The sequence below is a fragment of the Protopterus annectens genome, chromosome 9.part0, assembly GCF_019279795.1.
Source record: "Protopterus annectens isolate FY-2018-M chromosome 9.part0, PAN1.0, whole genome shotgun sequence".
NCBI classification, from domain to species: domain Eukaryota; kingdom Metazoa; phylum Chordata; order Ceratodontiformes; family Protopteridae; genus Protopterus; species Protopterus annectens.
The window spans coordinates 231,958,592-231,981,228 of NC_056743.1; the positions used below are offsets into that span (position 1 = coordinate 231,958,592).

At 38.7% G+C, this 22,637-nt stretch overlaps 1 protein-coding gene across 5 annotated transcripts in view; it reads left to right on the top strand.

The window, feature by feature from the left end:
* TUB (TUB bipartite transcription factor) overlaps positions 1 to 22,637 on the top strand; it is a 1,349,284-nt gene that overhangs the window by 868,386 nt on the left and 458,261 nt on the right. For 3 of the 5 annotated variants that reach the window (XM_044082798.1, XM_044082803.1, XM_044082800.1), the window contains exon 4: positions 1,745 to 1,882. The exons of 1 other annotated variant lie outside the window; for it this stretch is intronic. In XM_044082798.1, the coding sequence (XP_043938733.1) occupies positions 1,745 to 1,882 (138 nt within the window). The remainder of the gene's footprint in view (positions 1 to 1,744; positions 1,883 to 22,637) is intronic. One more of the 5 variants, XM_044082799.1, reaches the window with a different exon arrangement.

Here is a 22,637-nt window from a genome sequence, read left to right on the forward strand (position 1 = left end):
GAAATCAAGGTAAGATGTGTAATGTCAATAATGTTGAATATCGACCTATCGACATTGCCACTTTTGTTGTTTTGTGTACACGATGTTTGTATTTTCAGTGTTTTTTTTCTGAGTAAGTCATTAGTCGAACAAGTGAGTTTCGGAATTGTAGTAGTAAACCATATTTATATATACATATGTATTGTTCATGCTTGAATTTGACACTTGGCTGCCCACTTTAGTAAAACTTGTTATGTTTGCAAACATCTGCCTGATAGCATTTCTCATGACCCTTTAATAAGTGCGCCCTGAATTTTTCCACAAATATGATTCCCTTAACCAAATGTCTCTAGATGTCTTGAGAATAACAAGATAAAACAGCGCTATATGAAAATGACAGTCAATGTAGAAAACATAGTTCATGAGTCAGTGATCGTTCCTGACATTTCTGTGACCTTTAATAAAGGATGGCTTCTAAATTAGTATATAGTATCATAGGCTATCTCATTTTAAATATGTATAAATGTGTCATTTTTAAAGAGAAAACTGTGTAGTTGATTTAAATGCGGCTTTCCATGTCATGTGTTAAGTTTGGAAAGTCTAGAGACAAAACATCACAGTTGCACTTATATATATATATATATATATATATATATATATAGATATATATATATATATATATATATAGATATATACACATTAATTAATGATTCAAAACTAGTAGCACCAAGTATACAAATATTTGGTTATTTATCAGAACATTGCAAACAATTTATTCTTGTTCTGTGGATCCTATCCAGTTACTCTGGTAAAAGTAAATATACTAAAGCAGTATCAGTTTCCTAGTTTTGACATTATTAAAGACATACTTTTCATGAATAATGATATTTAAAACTTCATGAATCACAGAACATTGGAATTTTCCCTATTTCAAGACAATATTTACTGCAGAAACTTTCAAACATTATGATTGTATCCAGTATTGCATAGATGCTCAGGAAATGTTCCAGGGAGTGATCACTCAGTACTAGCACATATACTAAATCGTTGTGATGTTAGATGTCACCAATGCTATGTTGCCTTTTTTTCATAGACTATTAGTACAGGAAGGAAGGAAAGATTTTTCACATGGGATGTTTATGCTGTTATATAGGCCGCAATAGGGGAAGGATATTACTGTAGCACCTTGTCATCAGTAACTTGTATATGAGGCAAAGGAAATTTATAATTACTTACTTATGGTTTGATTGAAAACAACTGACCAAGGCTTTTTCAGTACTTTATTTAATATATTAGCTAGTAACCTGACCTGTAGCATTTAAAAGCTATGCAGTCTGAATTAGTTCTTGCATGTAGAGCTCCGTATGTTGGATCACTGTGCAGTCTGAATTAGTTCTTGCATGTAGAGCTCCGTATGTCAGATCACTGTGCAGTCTGTATCAGTTCTTGCATGTAGAGCTCCATATGTCGGATCACTGTGCAGTCTGAATCAATTCTTGCATGTAGAGCTCCGTATGTTGGATCACTGTCATTTGTTGTAGCTTTACATGTCCCAAATACAGCATAATGTTTTAGCTAATCTAGCATATCCATTTCCATTTAAAACATATTTAATAACACAGATTTTAATACATGTAATAACATTGCAACTAATATTCTCAGCTTGCATTCTCTCTCTCTGTTTTTGCTCTGTTAAATTATTATTTACCTTCTTTTTTGTCTGTATTTCTCTCTTGCTCTCCTGTTTGATATGAATTTTGTGAAGCAGTACAGGAGGCAGAACAGGAGGACGTAAAGCTGGTAACAGAAGCACAAGCACCAAAGTCTAACAAAAAAGCAAAAGCAGCAGCTACCAGCTCTCAAACAGGAAGTGCCAAAAAGGAGAAAAAAGGGAAACACAAAGGTTAGCTGCATGCTCGTAGACAGCATGAAAATGCATGGGTCAAGGACTTATCTCTGTGAAGCTGCAGTATTATTTGATACACAGACGATTATATTAAGATTATATAACTTTGTTTAATACATTGTAAACAGAATATGAGTTTGCATCTACTATGCTTCACCATGTTGTGCTCCGTTTTTTCCATATTTACTTTATATTTTTATATCAGCAAATTTAATCAAAATATATTTTACTATAGGTCTACAAAGACACATTTTATCCACAAACATAAGGTTCTCAAAATATATATGATCATTGTAAAGCACTGTTTCATAAAACTGTCCTAATATGTTTGCATGCAAACTGACAGAAAATTACATTGTGTCAAAAATGTCATTAAACCATGTTATTGCTGTAGTATGGGTCACACAAGTAAGTACATCAATACTATCTGTAGAAACAAAGTTGTACTATAAATCATTATGAAGGATGGATGTTAATATAGTAGTGCATTTTTTTGGAAAGAGTCTTTGCAATGATTATACCTAGGTTGAGGGTGAATATTTTCAGTGCTTTACAACGATTATACATAGATTGAGGGTGAATATTTTCAGTGCTTTACAACGATTATACATAGATTGAGGGTGAATATTTTCAGTGCTTTACAATGATTATACATAGATTGAGGGTGAATATTTTCAGTGCTTTACAATGATTATACATAGGTTGAGGGTGAATATTTTCAGTGCTTTACAATGATTATACATAGGTTGAAGGAGAATATTTTCAATACTTTACAATGATTATACATTGGTTGATGGTGAATATTTTCCTTATTCAGATAGGGCAGCCATTGGTGCCACCTTTGTTTACTATGAAATGGTACTGAAGAACGGTTAATGAATCTTCTGGAGTACCTAACTCCACAACTATTTTTTTTTAATTTGCATATAATTTTCTTGAGTTATGCAGCATTATTTTAATATAACTATATTTCAATAAATGTGAAACTGCTCTTTAAACAGCTTTAATTTTGTGTCCTATAACCTCCTGATTTCACAGCTGGTTGTATGGGCGGGTTCACAACATTTCTATGTAACTTAGGAATCCCAAAAAATTATAGGTGCAATAAGTCAGTCCACTTAAAAAAAGTATATACCTCCTTTGTGATTTGGTATTACAGACCCATATTTTTGAAACAATGTCAATGTTCCTTTAAAACAAGTATCGTTTAAAATCAAAAACAATTTGCTTACACAATCTGGGGTGTTCATGATAACCAGCCTCCCCCAAACTTTGTCTGCTTTCATTAAAATTCTCCCTAATATCGGTTTTACGTAATTTTTTAAAAATACTGATGATGGGATTCAAGAAAAAATACAAATGTTCATGTGACTTAATGATGATGCTTTATCCTTGTTTGTGCCATCAATTTATTTATAAAACATTAACCCTAAATTTAGTTTTCTTGTATAAGGCCACAGTTCAACTAAAATATTGGAGGACAAATTTGGGACGAAAGCAAATCCATACTCAAACACTTTATGATAAATGTCACTGTCAGTCTTCAGGCTATTGTAAGTAAAAATTAAGTTTTTTACATAAAACAAAAATATGTTCTGAATTATCTGTGAAGATATCATGGCTTTCTATCTCCAGTCAGGTCCTCGCCTCTTTGTTGACCATCCCCTTTAATAGTCTGGTTGTTCTATCCACAAAGAATATCCCAATTCAGAGTTGGGATGAGATTTCTACCACTGTAGGGATCTGATTAGCTAGCCTTTCCAATCAGCTTATGATGGTTGGCCTGAAAAGAGGGAATTATGTCAACAAGTATCATTGGTAGATAGTCTGATGTATACATTATGAAGAAAAAGTGCATCACCCAGTGCGTGACGTTATTTGATTTTTACCATCTTGTTTCTACAATTTGTCATGAGCAAATGCTGCCGTGCAAACTGGTACTGATCATTATGTAAATAATAATACACAGAAGAAAATGTCTCCCTATAAGAAGTTTAGGACCAGATACTGCAAGTCCTAATACTTTGAAAATTAAACTGGGATTCTGCTGTAGTAACACTGAATTCCAAAACTTGCTATTGCATTTTTAAACTTCTTTTGCAGGGAATTGTCGACTACATATGCAAATTATAATTGCACATCACAGTAGGGGAAATGATCAAAGATGCCACAGTCTCACAATAGTATATAATCTAATTTGCTGTTAAATTTTTCCAAGTCAAAAGATTCTAGTGACTGGGTGGGTGGGGAGTCTTTTTAATGTGCAGTAGGTACCTGAAGAATGCATAACAAAAGTATTAATCAAAAATATTTGTATGTGGGGGGCGTGGCCAAGGATGAACACAGGATAGCAGCAGATTTCTTCAGCTCCACCAATTTCACTGCACTGACAGGAATTAATTACTTAAAAAATTAATTTATGAAGTAATTTTCTTTCTAAATATGTTTGTTTTATATATTTCTTGAACTATATCTAAAAAAGAAAGGAAATATTAACAATATTCCTGTCAGAAATCACTTTGGAAATTTTCCTGTCAGTTTCTCTGTCTGAAATGAGTTCCAGTAAGACAAATTCTCAAGACTCCAGCATCAAGAAAGAACTTCAGTCTCTGATAACTACAATCCAGCAACTTACTGCCAAGATGGATAAACTGGATACTAAAATTGATACCTTCATAGAAAAAACTACAAAACAAATAGACTTGTTACATATAGACTTGCAACAACAGAAGATCCAGATGACAAGCATAGAAGAGACTGTAAATGACATGGAAAATAGAATCCAAGAAGAGGAAATTAACATTGAGTTTTTGCTGAAACAAAATACACATCTACAAACAAAGCTTGATGACCTGGAAAATAGATCTAGGCACAATAACATTAGGATTTTTGGACTGCCAGAAAATATTGAAGGTAACAATATTACTTCTTTTTTAACAACATGGCTCCCTAAAACTTTAGACTTACCAGAAGCATTCTCTTTTGGTATCGAAAGAGCCCATAGATCTATAGCTAATACTAACTCTAACAAAAAGTATCCTAGATCAGTTATAGTTAGATTTCTATCATCTTCTGATAAAGAAATGGTTCTTAAATCTGCTTGGGCTAAAGCTCCTGTTAAAATTAATGAGACAACTGTGCGTTTTGATAATGACTATTCTCCCTTGGTAATTACTAAAAGAAAAGTCTTTCTGCCATTAATAAAGGAGCTTAAAAAAGCACAGTTTAAAACCTACCTTCTGTTTCCTGCCAAGCTAAAAATCTTCCTTCCTGATGGTCCTAAAATCTTTGATGACTTAGATGACTTAGACTCTGCATTGCTGTTTATCAAAAAAAATAAGATTCTGGATAAAATAGAGGAAATGGAATGGGCTAGTCCTTCATTAAAGAGGTTGGTAACTGAAACTTCGTAGAAGACTTCAGAGAAGAAGAAGAGACTAAAAGACAAATGACATGTTCTTTTTTTTTCTCTCACTTTAATTTTCTTCATTATTAATCTTTTTAAATATAGTTTCTGCATTTTCAGAAAGCCACAAATATTCTGAAAAAGATTTAATCAAAATTATTTTCTGTGTACAAAGAGCTGTTTTGTCTCATAAGCAATCAAAATATCTGAGGAACTAATAACAAGCTATCATTCAATATGTTTCTCTTTCTGACAAAGAGAATTAAGGTCAGTAACTTGATACATTTTTTTTCTCTTTTTTCTTCTTCTTTCTTCTCTCTTCTCTTCTTTTTTTTATTTTAAACAATAACATTCTATTTAGATTACGCAGTGGGTAAGGGGTGGGGAAGGGCAGAGAGAGAAATGTGATGAGAATATGATAAATGGGATGATAATTTATTTATTCCTTGTAAAAAGTTTATATGCTGTTTAAATGCTATTGCTAATGATACTTTCTTGATTATATTGCTTATGCTTATTCACAAATAATATGTCATGCTTTAATCAATAATAATTAGAACTAAATGATAGTAAATAGTATGTTTCATTTCCATCTTTATTAATATAAACAGCAAGTAATATTCCACTGTAAATACTTTTTATAGCTTCCTTTTACATTTTTTTATCTATGCTTTGCTCTCTCTTATTTCCTACTTTCTCTTTTTCTTTTCTCTGTTCTTTCTCTTTATTCTCTTTCATATTAATATATTGACATTCTTTTGATCATACAGGTACAGTAAATAATAAGATTTGTATAAAAATTGAATTAGGGCAAAAATAATCTGTTCGATCACATATTAATAACTTTGGGCTTAGTTTCACTTTCATAGAGGCTGTAATAACTTGTAAAATGCTTGGGGAAGCTTTTGCTGTGTTTAGCTTCACTTATACTGCTAAATGAATGTCAGTCACTTGTTTTAACAAAATTCCCGCCAAAATCTTAAGGGAGACAATTTGGGATGTGGGTTACCTCGTGAACAGTGTCCTCGAGTTGTTTTAAAAGCTTCAACACTCAGAACTCACGCAGAGAAGCTGAAAGCAGTCAATTTGAACTTTGACCCCAGAATTCACGCTGACACATCGCAGATTCATGAAGAACACTCAACCAGGAAGTAGAACTGCTGCAAATGCGACTCTGCGATGGAATATGAACTCTTTATCATTTAAATGTGAGTTATTTTATATAATTACTTAGTTATTTATGTTATAATTTATAAAATATGTAAGTTATAATGATTTTGAATGATGAAGTTTCTCATAGTAAGCAAATGTAATTTTTTAGAAGGCATAGAAAGTGAAACTTTTATGCAAGTGTTTTTGAAAGTTCACTTGACTGCAGCTTATTAATGTATGTAAAAAACCTATGATTTAAACTTATACACTGCTATGATTCATTTGATTTATATGATTGACAAGCATAAATAACTTTATGACTCTATTCTGGAAGAAGTTGTCATCTGACATATTTTAAAGCAGCAGCTTAGATATACAAAACACTGATGGCTTTCTTCACAATAAAGCAAGTGTCTTTGAGAACTTGCTTAACTATGCAGTATGATTTATAGCAATACCTATAAATATAATATTTTATTCTACTGACAATAATAAGTATAAGAAAAAAAGCTCTGATACAAGTAATTTAAAGTCTTTTGGAAGCTGTTAACTGCATTTACATGACAGAATATAGATACATCTTAATATATGTAATGTATGAATCATATTAGCCAAAGTTATTGATTTAATTGAACATTAGAACTTATTTTTATAAACTTTGAATAAATTAATGTGAAGATATGCCCTTCCTTTTTTTTTTTTTCTCTTTCACTCTCTTCCTCTCTCTCTTTTATTTCTCTCTCTCTTCTTGGTTCCTAATATCAAGTTTATTTGAATGCTATTTGAATATAAATGTATTATATTAAATAGATGTATATAGTAGTATGAATAATTTTAAAAAAAATGGTTTCTCTTAGTATATATGATGCTGTTTTATTAAATGTGTAGTTTTGTCTTACCAGATAATCTAATTGAAAGTTATTAATTTAAGTTAAATATAACAAGTATTAAATTGATAAGGTGGTAGCTGAGGTACTGCTGCTTAGGGTAGGGGGTTAACTTGAGTAGTATGTACTACTCTAAGTTGGAGTTTTTAACTCCAGGCTGGGTGCAAGGTTTAATCCTTACATTATTTTTTCTTGTTCACTGTTGTATGTATATAGTTCTGACATCCACAATACACTTTGTAAGCTCATTGTCACTACAAACAAAATTAAATCTTATACAAAATCTCATAAGAGACTCAATAAATACAGCTATATCTAAAGGTACACCTAAAGGAGGAGGTATAATATTACTTATTTTGTTAATTGTTATTTTAATCATAAGTTTTCTGTTTTAAAATTGCCAAATTACTTCTCTAAAAGGAATTTCTTTAAACATTAATGGACTGAATAATCCGTGTAAAAGGGCAAGCGTAATATGATACATTAATTTACATAAGGCCAATTTAGTCTTCCTACAAGAAACACATCTCTTGAAAAAAGATATTGATAAACTAGCCACAAACAAATATACAGTATTGGTTAGTTCAGAGCACACTCAGAAAAAAAGAGGAGTAGCTATTTTATGGAATAAAAGTATGCCCATTCCTAAAACTATTAAGTCTTATCAAGATGATAAAGGAATGTTTTGTACGGTTACAATACAAATTAATGGGAAGACTTATACATTAATCAATATATATTGGATACCTGGAATTGGTATTAATACAGTGAAATACCATCTTGATAAGATCATATCATTCTCTACAGGAGATATTATTTTAGCTGGTGACTTTAATTGTATATTACATGAAAATGACACTACCACTATAGGAAAAAGGAAAATTACATCTAATGCAAAACATTTAAGGATTTTGCTAATTCTTATCATTTAAATGATATTAATAATCAGATAGATTCAAAATCATTACCATATACATTTTTTTCTAACAGGTACAAAACTTATTCAAAAATAGATAGAGTCTTTATTTCTAACCAGATGGTAACAGAATTAATTAACTCTAAAATCATTTCATGTCCTATATCTGATCATAATTCAATTGTTTTTGAGTTCATGATAAAAAATACTCACAATGTTCAGATCAAAAGAATACCAGCATACTTAACTCAATTAAAAGACTATAAATAATATATACTTTCAGAAGTACAACATTTTCTAGATATAAATAATACTCCTAAAGTTTCCATTGTTTATGTATGGGATGCTTTAAAATCATATTTATATGGACAAAGTATCAGATGGTATAATAATAAAAGGAAATCTTGGGATAAGGAATTGTTAGATATTCAAAGTAAACTAGATTCTTATAAACATAATAATAAAGAAAATATTATGGATAAGAAAGTCATTGAAGAAATAAACAAACTAAATGAGAAATACAAATAAATTTTAACTCATAAAGTTAAAATAACTTTAGAGAAATACAAGTTTTTGTCTTACTCAATAAGCCCCAAATACTTACATAGACTTAAAAACAAAACAAAAAGGTTAAATAAGCAAAATCATATCAAAGAAATCTTTTCTCTAAGGAAAAAGAAGAATGTTTCTAGTCTACCAGAAATACTAGATGAATTTAGAAATCACTTTTACAAAATTAATCATAATAACATTAACATGGAATCTAAAGATAAAATAAGGGAATTTATAACCACAAACATGAATAAAAAACTTAATAAACAACAGATTAAACTATTGGATAAAAGTATTTCATATACAGAGGTTGTTACACAAATAAACAAACTTAAATCAAACAAAGCACCAGGTAATGATGGTATTATACCAGAGATATATAAAATCCTTTATAAAAGTACATACTCATTAATACATAAGGTTTTTATTTTGGCCCAAAATGAATTAATAACCCCCCCATCTTGGCAATATACATTTATTTCGCCAATCTTAAAACCTAATAAAGATCCAACTAGATGTACTTCATATCGACCCATCTCATTACTTAATGTTGATTATAAAATGTTTATGAGTATTTTTGCTGATAGATTGAAGACAATCATTCCTGGCATTATAGATATAGATTTGACAGGCTTCATTGTAAATAGAAATACTTTTGATAACATAAGGAGAACTCTAACATTAATTGATTTTGCAAATAGGAAAAAGAAAGATTTAACTCTTATTAGTCTTGATATAAGCTCAGCGTTTGATTCAGTAAGTTGGGGCTACCTGTTTACCTTACTGAAGTGCACAAACTTCTCAGAAGCATTTGTAAATCTAATTGAGCATTTATACAGAGGAACATTGGCTTATATTAAGATAGGAACATATGTCTCACAAAAAATACCAATTTTTAAAGGTACAAATCAAGGGTGTCCACTCTCTCCACTATTATTCACTTTAATAATGGAGCCTTGGGCTAATTTGATCAGAAACAGTACGGACATAGAGGATTTGAAATAGATGAAAATACAACATCTAAAATTCAACTCTTTGCAGATGATGTTCTAATTACATCAGCAGGATCTAATTCTTCTATGCAGCCTCTGTTTGATAAAATGATAAATTTTAAAAGTATTTCTGGTTTAATATTCAATGAAGAAAAAACTAAAATACTACCTATATATGCACGAAAAAATGTTCTCATTAATGATTTTACTAAATATGTACCCAATTCAGGTCAGATAACTTATTTAGGTATAATATTATCTAAAGATATTAAATCTATTATACATAATAATTATAATGCCTGTCTTCTTAATATACAAAATCTCCTTAATACCTGGAATAATATGTTTTTTACTATGGAAGAGAGACTTACAATTATTAAAATGATAATTTTCCCAAGATATTATACTTAATACAATCAATAATACTTCCACCTACAAAAATAATTATCAAGAAATTGAATACACTAATGTTAAATTTCCTATGGGCACCTAATAGACCTAGGATTGCTTTAAAGAAACATACTAATAGTTGGTCTCAAGGGGGTATTTCTTTTCCAGACTTCAATTTATATACTATCTCTTCTATTATAAAAGTTATTACTTTATTAATAGATCAGTCATATGTTGCAAAATGGAAAGATTACTGGGAGATAATTAGTATTCACTTCATGAAAATCTCTTTAACACATAAAAATATGATTGTAAATAACTCCATGTTATGGTTACTAAAAGAATTTTGTACCTCACCTATTACACCTAAACATATAGTTAGCTACCCATTAAACATTATTATTAGCTATTGTAACTTTATATCCATGCATCCTAGATATAAAGAATGGAATTTTATTATATTCCCTATGATGTATACTCGGGGTATGCTTTTGTCATCCACTTCTGAAGGAACTCATTTAACTACAGATAATGATCTAAAGTACTGGTATCAGTTGATATCTGATAATAAAGTTAAAAATCTAGATTTCTTAAAACAAGAATTTGATCTAAGAGAAACTTGCTGGTTAGAGGTCCAGACCTTTAGGCAATATCTCATTGATAAAATAGATCTAATGTTTATAACAGTTAAAGAATCTGTCCCAACATTGATTGATTACTTGATATCAAATTTACAACATAAAGTTTCTGATAAAGGTAAACTTTCATACATACATAAAATTATCAGACAAGAAACTTTTTATAGTGTAGATACCTACTGGAATTATTTCATTTCCATTAATGGTGATCCACCAAATCAACAAGATAAACAATATATATTGGAATCTGCCTATAAAACTACGTCTTCCATTGTCTGGAGACTTTTTACATGGAAATTTTTACATAGATCCTTTTATACACCTTTGATGAATAAAATAAATAATAAAGATAATCTATGTAAAAGATGTAATATAGAAATTAATGCAGACTGGGCTCATATGTTTTATGACTGTATAAAATTGAAAGAATATTGGAAGTCAATTAATGAATTTTTGCAGGCTCTTTTTACAGATAATTTTATTATTTCTAAATCTCTTATATTATTCAACACACCTGTACCTCAAAGTGTTAAAAAGGTTAAGCTTCCCTTGTTATGGTCTATCCTAGCAGTGGCTAGAAAAATAATAACCAGAAATTGGATTTCAGATACACCTCCTTCGTTCAATGAATTTAAAAATGTTATGAATATAGTGTGCCATATGGAATTGAATACAGTGAAGTTAAGAACTAATAGAAAAACGTCTTATTATATTGTATGGGATAATTTACAAAACTTGTTAAACAAATCTTGACTTCAATAACATGGTATTTTAGTTTAATTAATTGATCTGATTGTAGTGGATGTCTTTGTAAATACTTTGGTTGTTTTGTTGAATGTTATAATCATACCTATTTTAATTACTTGTATAAAATTGTTATGATATTGTCTTGTATGTTAAAAACAATAAACTTGTTTTAAAAAAAAAAATATTTGTATGTGTTCAAACATGTTGCATGTTTAACAAAACAATAAAAAGATGGAGATGATAGAAAAATAAACTGTGGAGAGAGATAGCAGGAGAGAGAGAAAGAAACAAGAAGGCAAGATTTTGAGCAGGATCGGAATATCAGATTGCCATTGCCGCTGTTTTCATTTTCAATTAAAAAGTGAGTCAGATGTGAACATTTTAATTTTAACACTTTATTATTAATGTCTTTTGAAACTTTTATTGTGGTCAGTCCCATCTTAGATGTAATGTGTTGTTGTGCAAAATACATGTGATTGTAAACTGAGTGAAGCAAGAAAATCCTAAGCAAAAAATGTTTAATGGCTACTTATGATGCAAACTGCAGTAAGGAAATATTGAAAATATTTTGTAAATAACTTTAATTGTGTGTATAAGTTACAGTTGTTCATGTTGTTGAGATTATTTAGCATTAACAAACAAACAAAAATATATACACATTTGAATGCCAAATTTCCCTTTGGCCTAGCTATATTTTGATAATGAATGGTGAGATTTCAATTCAAGCAGTTAAAATCAGGAGTTTAACTACTTACTTGTGTGGCTTTAATGAACAGTATGGCAGTGGGAATGATAGGCAGTGTTGGATACTACTTAGGGGTAGTACCAACCCAGGGAAACTGTCACAACTGACAATGAGAGCATGCAGGCATCCAAAAAATAGAATACAGTCATGCCATTGTTTCAATTGCTGCACTGCTAAACTCATTCTGGTTACACCATGCAATCTTGGCTCCCATAAAATGATGCTTGTTACACTATGGACTCTTGGGTTACATGAAATGATGCTGATTACGCCATGGACTCTTGGGTTACATGAAATGATGCTGGTTACACCATGCACTCGTGGGTCACATGAAATGATGCTGATCATGCCATGGACTCATAGGTCACATGAAATGATGCTGGTTATGCCATGTACTCATGGGTCAAATGAAATGATGCTGGTTACACCATGGACTCATAGGTCACATGAAATGATGCTGGCTATGCCATGTACTCATGGGTTACATTACATTTTGCTGGTTACACCATGCACTCATGGGTCACATGAAATGATGCTGGTTACACCATGCACTCATGGGTCACATGAAATGATGCTGGTTACACCATGGACTCGTGGGTCACATGAAATGATTCTGATCATGCCATGGACTCATAGGTCACATGAAATGATGCTGGTTATGCCATGCACTCATGGGTCACATGAAATGATGCTGGTTACACCATGCACTCATGGGTCACATGAAATGATGCTGGTTATGCCATGGACTCTTGGATTACATGAAATGATGCTGGTTACACCATGGGCTCATGGGTCACATGAAATGATGCTGGTTACACCATGCACTCATGGGTCACATGAAATGATGCTGGTTACACCATGCACTCATGGGTCACATGAAATGATGCTGGTTACACCATGGACTCATAGGTCACATGAAATGATGCTGGTTACACCATGGGCTCATGGGTCACATGAAATGATGCTGGTTACACCATGGGCTCATGGGTCACATGAAATGATGCTGGTTACACCATGGACTCATAGGTCACATGAAATGATGCTGGTTACACCATGGGCTCATGGGTCACATGAAATGATGCTGGTTACACCATGGGCTCACGAGACCCAAATCACTGCTGAGGTTTACCTTGTGCACTTGTTCTTTGTGATTCTCTTTATCTGTGGTCTGAACTGTAGGTACTACAATGCTAAACTGCATTACTGTTTATTTGCAAGACACCTGTTCAGTGCTGTGGTAAGGACTAGTGTAGGGAGCAGTGTTCTCTTGCCTCTATTAAAACACCGTATGCTAAGATTAGACATTTGGAAGTTGTGCAGGATATGGCATTCACCGATTTTGAAGAAGCACCATAACTTTTTGTATTTATTGAGACGGAGTCTCACTTCACTGAAATAAATGTATTAAAACTTGCCTTCTTACAGAAGGCTAATTTAAAAATAAAATGGACAGCAGTGTCCTTTTGTAAGGCATAACCTTCCACCCCCATATTCTCCATGTGGAAGTAAAGCCATCTGTACCTCCTATGATGTGGACCTCTCTTTGAGATCTCTGATTCTTAGGGCAAGAGGGTTACACCACAATTGCATAACAACACACATGGTTGTTGGTATTTCTGATTATTAAGCCAACACAGTTTTTCAGTACAGAAAATAGTTTTTACTAAAGCCATTTTTTGGAACTGCAATGTAATCTTCTCAGACTGTAGAACTTATATGAAAATCACTTTTTTCACAGCTAATACTAGAGACTGTGCTGTTTGAACTGGGGATTGAGAGTTTTTACCAAAGGGGATGGCAATGCACTTTTTGGCATTGCCCTTGAGACCATGGCTCTGACACCAGGCATCTGTTTTAGTGAGGCCCTTCTGTAGGATGTCCACATCATTTGGGGACTTGACTATGGCTCCTAGTTTGCAGTCATCTGTGAACTTAATTAGCCAAAGGCCATCTGTGTTAGCCTGTACTTCAGAGAAGTAGATACCAAACAGGAGAGGTCCCAGGACTGAACCCTGTGGTACTCCACCTGTCACTGGTTTGAAGTCAGATTTGGAGTCTGCAACTTTTACAGTGTGGGTTCTGTCAGTGAGCCATTTAGCAACCCATCTTGTGACATAGGGATTTATACCTAGTTTAGTGAGTTTAGCTATAATTCCAGAATCGGGGATGGTGTCGAAAGCCTTGGTGAGGTCAAGATAGGCTGTGTGAACCACCTTACCCTTGTCTATGGCTTTGGTGACTACCTCAAAGAAGTCGATCAGGTTGAGGAGGCATGATCTGCCTTTCACAAACCTGAACTGGGTGGGGTCCAGAGTTTGGAGGTTGCCAATGTCTTTGTTTATGAGTTCCATGATGATACGTTCCATGGCCTTACAGACCAGGCTCATCAGGGTAATAGGGCGGTAGTTCCTGGGATCAGTGGTGGCTCCACCCTTGTGGAGTGGGATAACTGTTGCTGTGCGCCATTCAGTGGGCACAAAGCCTGATGTGAGGCTATGACTGAACATGGTGCTTAGGTGGGGAGTCAGTTTGTTCTGAAGTTCATGTAAAACACAGCCTGGAATGTTGTCCAGTCCCATGGATGCTGTGTTTTTGGCTTTAGAGAGTGCAGCTTTTACCTGTGAAGTTGTGATTACAGGGACTCTACATTCTTTCTGTATTGATTTGGGCCCTTTAGGGGGGTAAAGTTAGCACTGAACCTATCTGCCAAGATGTTGGCAATATCAGTTGGTTCTGTAATTTTTGTGTCATTGTGCTGTAACTCAGAGCAGATCTGGGTGTTGCCATTGAGATTCTTGGCATAGCTATAGAATGCATTGTGGTTGTTCCTAGAATCGGTGATTTTGTTTTCGTAACTAGCTTTGGAGGATCTTATAAGGGATCTCAGCTTCTTACTGAGGCTGACCAGGGAGCTCCTCCACTCATGGGATTTTACTCTCTTTTGCAACAGTTTCTTCCTGTTGTTGAGTTTGTTTATGGCAGGGACCACCAGATTGGCTTCCTTTTTTTGGAGGATAGCGTGTTGGTTCTGTTTGGGATAGCATGATCCATGCACTCATGTCTGTGCTTATAGAGTGCATTTGTGTAGGATTCAGCAGTTGTAACTGTATTGTCCATCTGCATGGGTGTCATGAAGTTCACCACTTCTGTCTTAAGAAGCATGAAGTTGGCTTTGGAGAATTCTTTACCATGGTTTCCTTAATGGGGGGGGGCGGGATGTGGATATCTAGGGTGATTAGCTTATGTTTGGATCTGACCAATGAGGAGTTGGCTTCAGGTGTGGAACAGCAGTCACTCATGCTGGTAATGACTAGGTCTAGGATATTGTTGCCCTTAGTGGGGGTGCAGATAAGTTGATCCAGTGCATTGGATTCCAGAATGCGTTGGTCAAAGGAGTTGGTACATGAGTAGTTTTCCCAGTTAATGGTGGGTAGTTGAAATCACCCATTATTAGGGTGTTTGGTTGAACCCTAATATTTTCCAGTATATCAAGAAAAGAGGAGTGGGAATCCTGGGGCATGGTGGGGGATTTGTAGCAAGCTACACTTTGGATTGCAGTTTTGCCCAGAGTTAGTTGCACTTAGATAACCTTGGATGCATTATGCTGAGCAACTAGCTTGGAGGTGTGGATATCCTTAATGAATATGGACACACCTCCACCTTTGGTGTTCTGGTCCAGGTTAGATGGCCGAAAAGTGTGGTATGAGTTATAGCCTGTTAATGCAGGGGTGCTCTCTGGAGCCTTGAACCAGGTCTCAGTCACTGCACAGATATCGATGTTTTCCATTTTAAGGAGTGTTTTGAGGGAGTGCATTTTGAGGTTTAGACTTCTAGCATTGAGCAGCGTTACCCTCTGTTTTTGCTTGCTTTTTCCTGTTATGGTGGTGAATTTGTCATTTGAACCTTGCCTAAAAAAGGCACTATAGGGGCGGCAAGAGGCATAGCCAGTATCCAGAATCTCAGGGGTGACAGGTGCAGGCCATCTTTGGCAAAGCATTGTGGTCTGTTGATCATGTTGTCCTAGGCAGACAGATACTGGATCCCCTTAGAATGACACCAGAAGCTTAGCCAATTGTTGAAGTCAATCATTTTGTCCTTGTACTGTGGTATCATTCCGGGCAATTGCAGGATGCTACTCAGGGCTAGGGTCATACCTGCCTGGGCTACACGATCGGAGAGCTCTTCCATGTCTCTCTTCATGTAGTCCAGGGAGGTATGTCTCAGGTCATTCACACCAATATGGACAATGATAGAATCATATTTGTACTTGTTGTGGAGTGGCTTGAGTGCATGAGTTATGTGGTGGATCCTAGCACCTGACAGGCAGCTGACAGTAACCTTCTCCTTGTTTAGCCTGGTGAGTGGGACATGAGTGTGCCTGACTACAGAGTCACCTATGACTAGTGTGTTGGGTAAGTTGTTTTGCCTTATAGGCTGTAGTTGAGTGGCACACTGAGTCTGTGGGCTATTTGTCATTTGGGTTGTGTTGGGGGGGTGGAGGTTTCTTGCATTTCTGCTTTGGAGGTCTCTGTTTCTTGGGCAGATTATTATTGAGAGCCTCCATGAATGGTTTTGTGTTTCTGTGTGTGGAGTTTGGTGGTGCAGGTTTAGTGGGACTACGTGATGAGTGTGGTGTGGTGCAAGTGTTTACCTTCTCCTCTTGACTGTCAAGTTCAGTCTTAGTTGGAGAGAGCTTTACCTCCAGTTTGGCTAGATAAGTGCATTTCTTACAGGCTGTAGTGTTGGGTGGTAGGAGGAGATGGTTGTCTGTGTATATGAGGCAATTGCTATATTGCACCAAGATGCCCAGATTCATCAGAGAGACAGGAAAGAACACTGGGAGCTGACCCTTAGACATGTCTGAATAAAAAACTAATCTGAAGTAGGGACTTCATTTGTCAGAAACCTTTGGGTCCTGGATCCAACTTCGGATCCGAGCCGGCAACTTATTTTACAGCTTATGGATCCGAGCTCCTAGCTCCTCCCCTTACCCATAATCCCCTGCCAACTCTGATTGACCTCAGATCTAGTTTGCCGCTCTTAGAAGAGACAGCTGGATTGCAGAGCTCCTGGCGACTTTCAGATAAGTTTAGTCAGAAAACTTGTTAAAACAGAAAATCTTTGAGTTCTTAAATAGTGTGTGTGTTTAGGATCCCCTTTTGTTAATTTTATTCTTTTTTTAGTGTATTTCCTCCCCTCGCTGGTTCGTAGAGTGTGTGTGTGTGTTGCTTGTGTTTTTGGGGCCTGGTGTGTTTGTGTAGTTATTTTTTTTGTCTTTAGTAGAACCAAACAAAGAAACAAAGAAACAAACGATGTATTTAGCGCTTTCTTTCACTATTTAATGCCGTGAACTTCTTCTGAAGAAGTTCACGGCATTAAATAGTGAAAGAAAGCGCTAAATACATTGTCTCTTGGTGGTCACTGGAGTCTTATTCTTCGTTTGTTTCTTAGTTATTTTTTTTCTTTGAAAAATGTCGGAGGCCCCAAAGCCCATTTTTTCTAAGTACACCGAGTGTGGCCATAAGCTTTCACCGGCGGATGGCCACACTCGGTGTGTTCGGTGCCTTGGGGTTGAAGACCTGTCCTCAGGGTGTTCCATCTGCGCAGTGTTCAACCCCAGGGCACTGAAAGAGCGGAGGTCGAAGTTGGTTCTGGCGGGACTTTTGCCCCCGGATCCAGCTTTGGCCTCCAGTACTTCCATGGCTCCTCCTCAGCCCTTGGTGGTAGCCACTCCTGCCCCCTTCCCCTGGCCGGGACTCAAACTCCCACTAAGACGCCAGAGGAAAGGGAGGCCAGGAGGGAGAAAAGGAGGTAGAAGCACCACAAGCGGTGGGCCAAGGCCTTCGCTTCGGCCCCCCCAGCTAAGCGGGCTTCTCCCTCCACGGCTTCCAGGTCCTCTCCTCCTAGGATCCGATCCCCTTGCTTTTCCCTGGGACCCGAGAAGGAGGAGACCCGATCTCCGTCGAGGTCATCGAGGCGGCATTCCCTGCCTGCCTCGGTGGCCTCATCGAGATCTACTTATAGTCTTTCTGATGCAGACTTGGACCGGATAATGAGAAGGTTCATCCAGGCCCAGCTGCAGATGGGAGTGCTCTTGCCTCCCCCCTTCGGGGGGGGCTTGACACCTTTTTTTGCCCCGATAGCTCCTTCTCCGACCCCCTTCCCAGGTTCGGAGCGCTCAGAGCCAGGCAGTGTTGGAGCCGGGGGTGGGTCAGCATCGACAGTACAGGGTACTTCGGATCCGATCCTGCCCTCGAGTCTGTCGGGTCCTTCGTCGGATCCGACCTCTCGGAGCCGTGGGCCGAGCTTCGGATCCGAGGGATTCAGTGTGCCTTCGGCTCCGTCCAGGTCGAAGCACACGGGTCCTTCGGATCCGGTGGCCTCGGCGCCGGTTCCGATCCCTTCATCGGATCCAAGTGGGAGCCAGCTTTCGGATTCCAGGGAGAGAGGTTCCCCCTTGGCCTTCGATGTAGTGGAGAGGGCTCTGTTGAGAGCATCCGGACCCCCGGTCATTGCATTGGCTCCACCCTGCACTCCCTCTCTGCTGGGCCAGGCTTCCATCACCCGGCCACAGGGACAGCCTGCTTCGATGTCCCAGGTTGTTCCACTGGAACAGGATATTGCTGGTGAGACCTCCTCGGATAGTCTCCCCAAGGAAGTGCCTCGCAAGCATAAGTGTAAGAGGAGACACGTGGACTCCCCCGAGTCCTTAACAGAGGACACGGACTTGGATGAAGGGGAAGGCTCCCCAAGCTCACCCCCCGAGGAAGTCTCCTTTGGAGACATCATGGAAATGCTCCAGATCAGGGGGGGGTGGTCTGCCCTCAAGGCTTTCTCTGACGAGTCCGTGTTCCTGGAGGCATTTGAAGCAGGCCCATCTACCTCTTGGGTGTCCCCTCCGGCCGACCCCCTGGTGGACCTTATCACCACCAGGGCATGGAAGGAGCCGGACACTGTGGAGCCAGTCCCCAAACGCCCGGATAGAATTTTGAGTCCCCCTGCAGACCAGTCCCATTGGAACAAGAGTCCCCCCGTAGATGCCATGTTGATGGCGGCAGCCATAAAGAGGGAATTAGCTCAGGAGAGCCCCTCGGTCCATCCACCAAGCAAGGAGTCCCGCTCGATGGATCGCCTCGGGAAGCGGGTATTTAGTTCAGCGACATTCTCAGTAAGGTCCCTGAACTACATGGCACATGTCATCAGGATGCAGCGAGATCTTATCAAAGAATACGCCCCCCCCAGAGTCCATGTCGGTGGAGGACAAGCAGTTGTACTCCACTTGTATGGCCACTCTAAGATCTGTTTCAAATACCTCTATGCGGCTTTTGTCCCATGCCACAGAGGGAGCCGCTAGAGCCAGTGGAGCGGGCCTAGTCATGAGACGTCAGGCCTGGCTCCGACATTGTGACTTTGCGGGGCCCTTCAAGGCATCCTTTACGAATGTCCCCTTTGATGGTTCTGCCTTGTTTGGCAAAACCGCTCGCGAGACACTTGTCCAGAGCGAAAAGGATGGGAAGACGTTGTCTGCCATCGGAGTCCACTTCTCTGCTCCCCAGAGGTCCTCCTCCAAGAACCAAAAGGGACAGAAGAAGATGTGGTTAAGGAAATCACAACATTCCCATCCTGCTCCGGACAACCAGTCCTTCCGTGGCAGAGGAGGACAGGGAGGATGCCACCCTAGAGGCAGAGGGGCCCCGAGGAATTTTGGGTCCAGAGAAACCTTCTCTGATCGGCCCATGCAGCAGCCCTGAGGGGTTGCCCGACTGCTCCACTCTGGAGTCAGTCGGGGGGCACTTCTCGAAGCACCTGGTGGCTTGGGAGTCCATTACGTCAGATCGCTGGGTGCTTCGTATCATATCCAGAGGTTACAAAATTCCACTGCACCATGTCCCCGGACTCAAAAACCTACACGATGTACCACCCGATCAGAAGGAGGCGGCAGCTGCAGAAATCCAGCAGCTGCTAGAAAAAAGAGCCATCCAGTCCGTCCCCCCAGATCAACTCGGATTAGGGTTTTACTCCAGGTTCTTTCTGGTGCCAAAAAAGACGGGGGACTTGAGACCGATTCTCGACCTTTCACTCTTGAATCTGTCAGTAGCCAAAGAAAAATTCCGGATGGTCACCCTTCAATCTATTCTCCCCCTCTTGTGGGAGAGTGACTGGATGTGCTCAATAGACCTCAAGGATGCGTACTACCACATTTTAATGGACAGACAATCCAGGAGGTTCTTCCACTTCCAGCTGGGAGCCAGTCACTATCAGTTTAGGGTCCTTCCCTTTGGTCTCACCACAGCCCCCAGGGTGTTTACCGAAGTGTTAGCAGTGATAGCGGCCTACCTGAGACTCCAGGGAATGCATGACTGGCTCCTGTCCACCCCAACAAGGCATCTACTCTGCGCAGCCAGAAATCACCTTCTCCACCTAGCTCCCCATCTAGGCATTACAATCAACCTGGACAAATCCTCCCTTGCTCCAACACAAGTGATAGATTTCATAGGAGCCAAAATAGATATGAGAAGTCTGCGAGCGTTCCTCACTTTGGAGCGACTTCAAAACCTGAGACTTCATGTGCGGGCCATCCTCCAATTAAAAGCCCCACCGGCGGAATTGTTCCTGAGGGCTCTAGGCTCCATGGCAGCAGCAATAACTCTTCTTCCATATGCTCATCTGAATATGAGGGTGCTACAGTGGACTCTTCTAGTCCAATGGCCTTTTCAGTTTCTCCCCCTCAGCCATCCTATCTCACTCAGCAGGGCTTGCAGGAGGGCCTTCTTATGGTGGCTCCAGTCCCCGGACCTTCATACGGGACGACCCTTCTGCACGCCGCCTCCCCTCACCACGGTGACCACGGACGCCTCTCGCCTCGGGTGGGGGGAGCATTGCTCAGGCAGTACGGTCCAAGGCATGTGGAACAACACAGAGACCTCCTTGCATATCAACGTTCTGGAGATGAGGGCGGCGCTGTTGGCATTGCAAGCACTTCAGAACCTTCTCCTCGTAGGAACTATTGCGATACAGACGGACAACATGTCAGTTGTCTGGTACATCAACAAACAGGGGGGAACTAGTCCTACCTTCTCTGTCGAGAGGCCATGAGGGTGTGAGAATGGGCGATCTCCACCAACCGCTTCCTTATCGCAATGCACATTCCGGGACAGTCCAACATTCTGGTGGACAAGCTCAGCCACACTATTCTTTCCCCTTACAAGTGGTCTCTCAATTCCCAGGTAGCGAAGCGGATTTTTGCCGAATGGGAACAAACCTGCTGCGATCTTTTTGCCACTCCCTCAAACACAAAATGCTCCAGCTTCTTCGCTCTGATCCCCCCCCCCTCAGGGAAGCCCCAAGAGATGCTTTAGTGCATGCTTGGCCTCTCAGTCTACTTTATGCCTATCCTCCTCTACCCCTGATGCTGAAACTAATACAGAAAGCTTCTCTGTTGGGGAGCAGAATGATCCTCATTGCCCTATTCTGGCCTCGTCAAACTTGGTTCCCTTACCTGTGGTCTCATCTGGTGAATCCTCCCTGGATTCTGGATCCTCTTCTGGATCTAATATCCCATCCCTCAGGCCTACCGACCCCGAATCTGGACAACCTGAAGCTGACAGCTTGGCTGCTCCAGTTCCACTCTTAGTCAGGACTCCCGGCATCTCCTCACCAGTTAAAGCCATCTTGGTGGCAGCACATAAGCCTTCCACTCGAAAAGTCTATCACAGTAAATGGAAGCGTTTCTCCATCTGTGCGGAACACCATAACATAGATCCCTTCACGGCTTCATTGCCGTCCGCCTTGGATTTCCTCACCGGACTTTTTCAACGGGGAGCTAGCTGTTCTACGGTCAAGGTTCAATTAGCAGCCATCTCTCATTACCATGTGGGACACGAGTCAGGTCCCTTGATGACTGCAAAATTATGTAAAACCTTCCTCAAGGGTACCTTCCTACTCAGGCCTCCTGTCAAGGAAGCGGTACCCCCTTGGGATCTATCATTAGTCCTTCAAGCCTTGACTGCCCCTCCCCCTTTGAACCAGCTGCCTCGGCCGAACTTAAATATCTTTCTTGGAAAATGGCGTTCCTTGTCACCATCACTTCAGCAAAAAGAGTTTCCGAACTTCAGGCCCTTTGTGCGAAACCTCCCTACTTGATTTTTCATCAGGATAGAGTGTACCTCAGGACCAATCCCTCCTTTCTTCCTAAGGTGGCCTCAGAAACCAATATCAATCAGTCCATTAACCTGCCAGTTTTCTTCCCTAAGTACCAGAATAAAGGAGAATACAAGCTGCATTCCTTAGACGTGCACAGACAACTGCACTTCTATATTCATAGGAC